The sequence below is a fragment of the Zingiber officinale genome, chromosome 4B (genome assembly GCF_018446385.1).
Source record: "Zingiber officinale cultivar Zhangliang chromosome 4B, Zo_v1.1, whole genome shotgun sequence".
Taxonomy (NCBI): domain Eukaryota; kingdom Viridiplantae; phylum Streptophyta; class Magnoliopsida; order Zingiberales; family Zingiberaceae; genus Zingiber; species Zingiber officinale.
This window is the reverse complement of record NC_055993.1, coordinates 50,333,214-50,342,933: the sequence shown is the minus strand read 5'-3', so window position 1 is coordinate 50,342,933 and position 9,720 is coordinate 50,333,214. Positions and strand designations below refer to the sequence as shown.

At 36.3% G+C, this 9,720-nt stretch overlaps 1 protein-coding gene across 1 annotated transcript; it reads right to left on the bottom strand.

Moving 5' to 3' along the window:
* Positions 1 to 334: 334 nt before the first annotated feature.
* On the bottom strand, positions 335 to 9,407 carry LOC121977541 (B3 domain-containing protein Os04g0386900-like). The gene is made up of 3 exons (XM_042530060.1): positions 9,220 to 9,407; positions 8,696 to 8,896; positions 335 to 875 (listed from the first exon to the last, which is right to left on the bottom strand). Exons 1-3 carry the CDS (start codon positions 9,220 to 9,222, stop codon positions 576 to 578), a joined length of 504 nt encoding a protein of 167 aa, XP_042385994.1. The 5' UTR covers positions 9,223 to 9,407; the 3' UTR covers positions 335 to 575.
* Between the last annotated feature and the right edge of the window lie 313 nt (positions 9,408 to 9,720).

Genomic DNA, 9,720 nt, shown 5'->3' with positions numbered 1-9,720 from the left:
TTTACTGTAGTCCCTTAAAAGAAGCTCGGGTGACTAAGAAAATAAATTTAAGTGATGAAGTAAGCTCTCGACACAAGTATAAACAAAACCGAAAGATTCCAACAAAAGACTACTGATGCCAACAAGAGTACTAGTAAGAAGTTATCCCTTCTCTTAAATCTGAAAAAAATAAAAATAAAAATAAAAATAAAAATAAAAAAGCCATATGGCAAACTAAGGAGATGAAAAGGTCATTTTTTGTATGTGAGTGCCCAGATATTTTTAGGCATAAATGTCAAACAATGTGTTTTGTGCACACAACTTCGGACTAAGGTTAAAATGTAAATACATAATGACCTATTGAAGTTGCGGGGGTGCCAAATACACTGATCAGATAACCAAAATGAGATCTCATTTGTAACAAAAACTAGTAATCTCATGTAATATATATTCATACTTGTAATACAAAAGGATGCAACATCCCCACATGGATTAAAACATAACCTAGAGAAAGAAGAGGAGAACAAAAGTTGCATTTGATTGATCATTGCATGATTTCTTATATTTATCTGTCGATGTTGAGCATGATCCAAGATCTAATCTATCAAAATAGGGTTGTCAGTTGAGCCTCCATCATCGCCATCTTTAGCATGAAAATGAACATCCACATGCAAAATTTGCACTCTGAAATGCAAATTCTTCTTATGTATCAATTCAAACACGACTCCATCTCCTTCACGTATATCATTATCAAAGATAAAATTGTTCAGTCCAGATCCAAAATACTTAGAAACTCGATCTCCAAAGTACATGACCTCCCATGTCTTGCCTTCACAAGAGAAGATTGCTGTGATAAGAATATCCCGCAGATGATTGTAAAATCCCTTAGGAATAACCTATACATCAAAGCAAAAAAACAAAGAATTGCTATTTAGTTACATCTGAACTTCTTCACGCAATCATATTAATATATAATTCCTTAACCCTATGATAATATCTTCTCTCACAGAAGTAGAGAAAATTTCCATGAAAAAGTAATAACCAACCACACAAATGAAGAAACAATTATTTAATAGGTCTAACAGACAATACTTATCAAACACACTTAACCAGAGAACCAGCCAAATAAGTTGAGATTTGACACTCAAGAAATCTTAAATCCAAGTTTGTAATAGATAGCTCGTCAAAATCACACCACCTATTATATGATTGCTAAAGTAGAATATCATAGCCCCCGGGCTATGATGTAGTGGAAAGGCGCCCAGTTGCCACCCAAGCGGGTGGCACACACATTTTGATTCCCAGCTACAACGCATTTACAGATATTTTTCTTCCAAATGGAACTCGCAACCAAGGGATGTTGGGCTTCTGGGCCACCGACCGCAGACGCTTCCCGATTTACTCTAGCGGCCAGCGGAAAACTTCCGTCGGGCCAAACCAGTCGCCCCAGGTTCGACGTTACCTGGTTAATCATTTTTTTTTAATTAAAGTAGAATACCACAACTTATTTCATTTGAGACTTGGCCTCGCATCAAAAACTCAATTTAATAGTCCAGAAATAACCAAGCAACATGTGACAATGTACCTCCACCATAGTCTATAGGCAGTCCTCACTAAACAAGCATACAATTTGTCTGAATTATTCAAATCTGCTCGAGTCAGAAACTGATCACTAACTCATGGAGGTCATGTTAATCCTCTTGATTATCAGATGATTATCCTTATGAAACTAATCTAGTGGGAGGTGAAAGTACTGCCAAAAGTTTAAACTATATAGATTGACAAGCATTAATGGATCAATAAAATTCATGTAAGTGGCCTAGAGAGTTAGAACAAGCACACTTGATGATAATGAAACACAACCAATATGATGAAGAATCGAATTAGTCATTGATGTGGGTTGTCACCTCCACCTTCCTGCCCGACCACACCTTCCCCTACAAGTTCAAATCCAGTAGAACTCTCCCATCCACACTGGCAAGCTGCTCTAAAACTTGCACACCAATAGCTCTCATCCTCTTGCACCCGAGCAGGTCCTTCATCTGCAAATTAACACTGATGGGGCGACGTAGCCGACGTGACCCCTCCAATGTGATGTCCTAGTTAACCAGGCACTGGCTAAGTCCTAGTGAAGTTAGGCAACTGAAGTCCTAGTAAAGTTAGGCAACTGATGTCCTAGTTGGAAACAAGACAATGATTATCTCCTAATGGAGCTAGGCAACTAAAAACCTAATTGGGAATCGGACATAAATCTTGATTAGGAATCGGACATAAATCTTGATTGGGAACCAAGTAAGAAAGACATAATTGGGAACTAGGTGAATCAAGTCAGTTGAGAGTTGTAGCTTGGCACCTCAGTGATAGTTCAGCTAGGAGCTGAGCAGCTAGAGCCAAAGTAAGTATGAATAACTTTACATTTTCTATCATACTCATTACGTGTAACAACGGAACAAAAATTTAACAGTTCCATGTGATCGGAGGGAGTCCAGATGACTGATTGGTGATAAGTCTCGATGAGGAAAATCGAAGGGCATCTAGGTCGAAGCGACTGAAGCATGCAGACAATCAGAGCCGCTTCCAGGCGACCAAGAGATGATGTTATCCAGCGATCAAGTCAGGTCAAGATCAAATTTAACTCCTCTCTAGGCGATCGGAAGACTTCCAATCGACCGGAGAATGCAGTTAACATTATATATCAAAAAAACATTACAACCACATCAGCAACTTTAAGGCGACTAGAGAGGCTCAATCGACTAGGACTTGCCACATCATCAACAGAGAAGGCTATATAAAGGGCATTGTGTCTTTTGTGCTGCAACACATTGCAACCTCACGCTTCAATTCTAATCGACAACACCTAGTGTAACTTTTCATTATTTTATGTGTTATCGTATCTGTTTTATTTATTCTTAACTTTTTAGATTCTTTGTCACTAAGATTTCTCCGGAGCAATTGAAGAAACAAAAATTACTTTTTATAATTGTTGTGTGATGGTACGGACATTTACTTAGACGGTCAATAAATACTCCAGTTAGGCAATGTGAAACTATGATAAACATGCATATCAAACAAGGAAGACCAAAAAAGACTTGGTTAGTAACAATAAAACAAGATAAAATTTATTTAAATATAGATGATGATATAGTAGGAGATAGAGCTCAATGACGTAAAAGGATCCATACAACCGACCCCACCTAATGGGAAAATGATTGGTTGTTGTTGTTGTATAATTGTTGTGTGTCTATATTTTTTATTTGGTTGATCAATTACTTGCATGTTCAATATTCTAGTTAAATTCTTTGCATGCTTACATTGTCTTGTTGCACTTGATTGAACCAATGCTAAATTATTTCTTATTTTCTTCTATGCTACTCTAGTTTACTTTTTAGTTATTTTTAATTATTAGCTTGCAAAATTCGTAACTCTATTCACCCTAGCGTCGAATTCGATCCTACAATTTAATATTAAAGTGGGTTGAGCTAATAGTAACTAGGAAGTCGGGTTAGGTGCATGTCTAGGTAGGGTGAGGAATACCCTACCAAGCGTATCTAGTCAAATGGAACTAGCAGAAGCTAACTCACTTCACTCTAAACCAGTTAGATCAATGCATTGTATTAAAGTTAATTTAACACTAGATTCTTAAGTTAGCTTTGTCTTAGGTCGTTCCGATCAAGAAGACCTCTGTGCCTTACCACTACTTGGAAGCTAATTTAGGAAACTTTTGCTCAATTAGCCCAAAGTAAAACCTAAATCTAATATAGGGCGAACTTTGTGATTTGAGACGAAATAAATCAATTTAAATCAATTATCAATTCGAGCCTAACCCAAACCAAATCCAAACCCTAATTACAATCAAACTAATACCTTGTCCTAGACCTTAATTATAACTTGAACAAATTTGTGTGATATATTATTGTGCAGCTAGCCCAAGGTTTGCAAAAATCTTAGAAAAATGTCTTTGCACGAAGGATTTAGCACAACCTGCCCTCCCCTCTTCAATGGCAACAACTTCGCTTATTGAAAAGGGAGAATGAAATATTATCTCATGAATGATATAGAGAACTATCTTATAATAAAGGTAGGCTTTTAACTACCTACAAAAGAAGTTGACAAGCTAATGCTAGTGTCGCAACGAAGGTTCTAAAAAGGATCCACTACTGTCAGCTCTAAAGCATCCAAATGAAGGAGAATAAATAAGTAAGCTGACTACACAATCGCTTCGAAAAAATCGTGAACAACATCCACGCAATCGGCGAACAAGTCAAAAATCATGACTTGATTAGGTATGCACTCAAGGCATTTCCAAGGACTACTTTGTGGTACATCAATGGTTGATGCTTATAAAGTATTAAGGATCTGTCAATTTTAAAACTAGATGAATTCTTTTGTGATTTTGATCTTCATGAACAGACAAGCCTTGATCGTATAGCTTTAATTGCATGTAAATCCAAGCCAAAATTCAAACCAAACAAAGAGGTCGTGTTAGAATCTGAGTCCAAGTCAACAATTGACGAAGATGTCTTCAACAATCGCACACTTGGTTAAACAAATGATCCATCGAAAGAAGTTCACCAGGAGTCATGAAAAAGGAAATCTCAAGTGTCAAAGTTTAAGGAAGAGAATTCTAAGGGGGCGTTTGGTTTAAGGGAATAGGAGTGGGGAATGGGAATGAGAATCATTAATTGTCATTGTTAATGTTTGGATTATAGGAATAGGAATACAAATAAAGGAATGAATCCTTGAAATTGGGCAATAACTCATTCCCATGTACCTCCCCTTCAATGAGCCATTACCTTATTTCCATCAATCAAAATATTCTCTTATTCCAAAAATACCCTTGACCTAAAACTAAAATTTTCTCCCTTAATATCAAATATTAAAATATATTTATTTTTTTTTTCTTTCATATCACTTCTCTCTCCTTGTTCTCTCTCATCATATTTTTCTCTCTCAACATTTTTTCACACACTTTCTCTCTCCTTATCTCTCCTATCACACTCTCTTTCCTCTTTTTCTCATTATACTTTTTCTCTCATCATACTTTCTCTCTCCTCAATCTCTTCCATCACACTCTCTTCCTTTTTTTTTCATCATACTTTCTCTCTCTTCCATCACACTCTCTTCCTTTTTTTTTTCATCATACTTCCTCTCTCTTCAATCTCTTCCATCACACTCTCTTTTTTTTTTCTCATTACACTTTTGCTCTCATCACACTTTCTCTCTCCTAAATCTCTCTTATCACACTCCCTCCTTTTTTTTCCTTAACACACTTTCTCCCTCATCATACTTTCCCTCTCCTCAATCTCTCCCATCACACTCACTGTTCTCTTTTTTTCTCATCACACTTTCTCTCATCATATTTTCTCTCTCACCATACTTTCTCTCTCATCACACTCTCTCTCCTCATTTTTCTCATTACATTTTCTCTCTCTTCATCCTCTCACATCATATTTTCTCTCTCATCTTCTCTCATCTTCTCTCATCATGATCTCTCATATCACACTCTCTTTTCTCATTTTCTCTCGTCACACTTTCTCTCTCTTCATTCTCTCTCATCATACTTTTTCTCTCTTTAATCTCTCTCATCACACTTTCTCTCCCATAATACTTTCTCTCTCATCATTCTCTTTCATCATATTTTTCTCTCACATCTATTTTTTTCTCTTATTTTCCTTTAAGGATAAAAAAGGAAATTTTGATTTATTCCGATAGAAAATATACAACTAACCAAACATTGCTTTTAAGAGTGATATCCATGCTCATACCCATTCTCATTCCACAATACAATGATTCTCATTCCGATTCATATTCCTAGGAAAGAACAAAACACCCCCTAATTTGAGAAACCAAATTAGTGAATTAAAATCCACATTGTGTAAGTTCACGTCTGGATCTAAATAATTAAATATAATGCTTTGGACGAGACAGTCTACATACAACAAGACTAGACTTAGGGTAGCTCGAGCCAAAATCATGTTTTTTACATTACATTAGTAAGAAAATGCTAAAAGTAAGATGGCTTGAGTTCCCAAGTCTTAGTTAATCAAGTAAGAAATGAAGGTTATTGGATACTTAAACAATATATACATGTGATTAATGCTAATGGTTGCCATGTGAAGCTAAATTAAAACCTGTTAGAGCTCCAACTTAAGGGGAGCTAACTCTTAAATCCGCTAAGACTAAAATTGACTCAAACTGTGCTTATATTTCTCGTTTTGAAATAAATATGATTTTAAAATTATTTTTTTTTAATATTGATTCATATTTTTTTTATCTTTCCTTTATAAATTAAATCATTTTGATATATAAAAAAGGGGGACAGAGAGAAAAACAAGGGTTAAAGTCAAGAAAACTTTGAATTTCAATTTTTTTTTAAAAACTGTTGGTTTAAACTTCCCAATTCAAACAAACCTTATCTAATTAAGGGGAGCAATAATTAAGGGAGAGTTATGTCTTAAATTAATATATTCATGTAGGACTACACTAATTATATTTTTGTATCATACATTGAATAAATTCCAAATCTATTTTTTATTATTGTTTATTAACTTTAATTTAATTTTCATACTATCAAAAAGAAAGAGATAGTTGGTGTTGGAAGCAAAATATTGAACCCATAAGTTTTGATGTATGATTAAAATTAAAGTTAGGTTTGTTAAAATCAAACTATGCCAGTGGCTAAGTCCTAGTGAAGCTAGGTAACTGTCAGAGACCAAGCAGTGGAATCGAGTTTCTCTCTCCAATTAGGAAACTCTCCAATTAGCACGGGATCAAATTTCTCATTCAACCCACGGCTTGAATAGGATCAAGCTTTTCTCCCTGGTCGACATGGGATCAAATTTCTTATTCTCCCCTTGACCTCAATGAGATCAAGCTTCTCTCCACGTTTGATATGGGATTAGATTTCTTCTTCTACCCATGACCTCTGCGAGATTGAGTTTCTCTCTCAAATTGACGTGGGATTGGATTTCTTATTCAAACTCAATAAGATTGAGCTTCTCTCCCCAATCAGCTCGAGATCGAATCTCTTATTATGCTCATGACCTCCCTGATCGGTGAGGGATCAGATCTCTTATTCTCCTTACAACCTCAATGGGATTGAGTTCTCTCACCAATCAACGAAGGATTGGATTTCTTATTCTCCCCACAACCTTGTGGGATCGAGCTTCTCTCCCGAGTCAGTGCGGGATTAAATTTCTTATTCTCCACAAGACCTCAGCAATGTTAGATCCGGTTGAGCTAAAAGGGGGGTGAATGACTCACTTCGATTTCTTGATTAACTTGACTTTGCGCAGAGAAAACTTGAAAGCAATGCTAACTCCTTGTATTTACTTGGTATCCATCACCTTGAGGTGACTAATCTAAGGTTCCACACCATGGTCACACTTTACACTATGAAACTTCTCCTCGGATCAACACCGAAGGTGAAGAAACCATACACAATGATCTACAACTCTCCCTCTCAATAGAATACCTCGCAAGGAAGAAGTTAGGAGATTAGCGTTTTGAGTACACCTACTTCTTCTTTGAGGGCTTAAGATTGTAGCACTAGTGAGAGCTTGAGCACTTGAGATTGAACTTGAGCTTAAGCTTGAGCACTGGAGAGCAATGGAGAATACTTGATCGCAATGGAACAGTTGCATTCAAACAGGCGACTTCGGATTTTCTTAAACCGTAGAGAAGGAATCGTTTTTCTTGTTGTTTTGTAAATCTTAATCAATTAAGAAGTGATCTTAGTCGATTACCGGGTGTCAATCAATTAAAGTAGTTGATTTGGTGTGTGTTTCATTTACGCGACTCCTCCAAATCACCTACCCTAATCGATTAAAATTAAAATAATTGACTAGCTTAAGCGATTAGGAATTATTCTGTTTTCGAACAGAGTGTCTCTTAATCGACCGAGTCAATCGCTTAAGCTTCAAACAGAAGCATTCTGTTCGAAGCAAAACGACACCGTAAGTGATTGATTCAATCACTTACGGTTTCCTAATCGATTACTGTAATCGATTAGGAAATCTTCTATTTCAAACAGAAGGTCTGTTAAGCGATTGGCTCAATCGCTTAACATCCTCTTAATCAATTAAGTGTTTCTCTTAATCGATTAACACACTTTGCTTCAGCTCCACACACTACTTAATCGATTAACACACTTTTAGTGTTTCTCTTAATCGATTAAGTGTTTCTCTTAATCGATTAACACGCTTTTAGTGTTTCTCTTAATCGATTACTTGCATATTGTATTGGGGCAAGATCCACACACTACTTACAACCCGCAGATCCAAACTTATAGGTCAATTAAAGATCATATAAAATCCTAACTTTAATATTCCTCTTTTTTTCCTACCATTCTATCTTCTCCATGATCCATGACTAACTTAGGCATCGGAGGGACCTCGCCGGAACGACTTCCGATGAACCCTCTAATGTGCATTTTCTATGCAAGTCCGACCACAGGAGAAGGCTTGGGTCGTCCAACAGGCGATACATTCCTTAGCCCGCAAAAAGTATAATATAGAACATCCAGCTTCAATTGAATTCTGTTCATGGGGTAATCATCATAATGCTTCATGGAAATAATGTTTTGAGCATCTGACCTATTGCAATTACTTAGTAACAGCTTATGAGTTTTCTGAACAATTGTTGTTCAAATAAATTTGGCTGCAAACAAGAGTGCTGTTGTTACATGTAATAGCACTGCAACTGTGTAATGACTTACTATTTTGTTATTAAGTAGATCAGAGCATGAGAATATATGTGTGAAGTAAGGTTCTCCGGTGAGTGGAAAAATCCGTCCTTGCCGAGGAGATTTACTAGACTTTGAAGGATGCGATAAACCTTGAGCGATGGCACACTGCTGAAGCCGAGTAAATGGGCGGCGAACATACTGAGCACTCGAGCCACACTCCACTTTCTTACTCTGAAATGTCAAAACAAGTCACGGAACATAGTCGTAAATACATAATCTTGGAGAAGACTGGGAAAATCTTGCAGTAGAACTACAGCAGGTGCTCTGAGACATTTGATTAATTGGGAACAAGACCTTAAAACACTATAGAGAGATTGTCGAGGAACTAAGTGACTATCTAGCAACATGAGAGGAATCAATGGAAACAAGAGGAGCCATTTAAGCCTCCATGCTGTTTAAAATCTTAAAAATGCATGGCAAATGTGCAGGAAAGTTGAAAACCCTAAGTTCAAAGGGCGGGAAAGACGGGAAGAGCAGTGGACTGGATGTCTCACCATTTTGCTGCCTGGGAAAACGAAGAGACAAATCCCAACCCCGATGGAAGTTCTTGTTGTTATGTTGGTCTTCCTGCACCGGGAACTCTGCACTGCGGGCTCGTTGATTGCTGGTCGAAGTCAGACAGACAGACGGCGCCAGGCTATACGTGCTTACAAAATCTAGATAAATCGCGAAATGTTCTCTGACGATCAGAATAAATTAAAAAATTCATTCAACACTGGTCAATATTTTAGATTCGGATATCTTCTTCGAACTTGTTAATTTTAAGTGACCATTTACTGCTAGAAAAATTTCTCGGATCAAAATGAAAAATTGCTAACACCAAATTCAACTTTCTTATCTGTGTTAACAGGAAATTGTTGCTTAAACTCCATTTTGATTTATTTAATTGACTTTATTTTTTAAAAAATATAATATAATATAATTTTTTAAAAAATTTCTTATTATTTAATTAAAATTGAATATATTTTCTATCTAATTAATATATTATTTACTAC

Excerpts from the sequence above, each read along its gene's own strand:
- LOC121977541 (XM_042530060.1), bottom strand. Across the intron at positions 876-8,695 it reads ATCTACTTAATAACAAAATA|GTTATTCCTAAGGGATTTTA; the intron begins GTAAGTCATTAC and ends TTTGATGTATAG.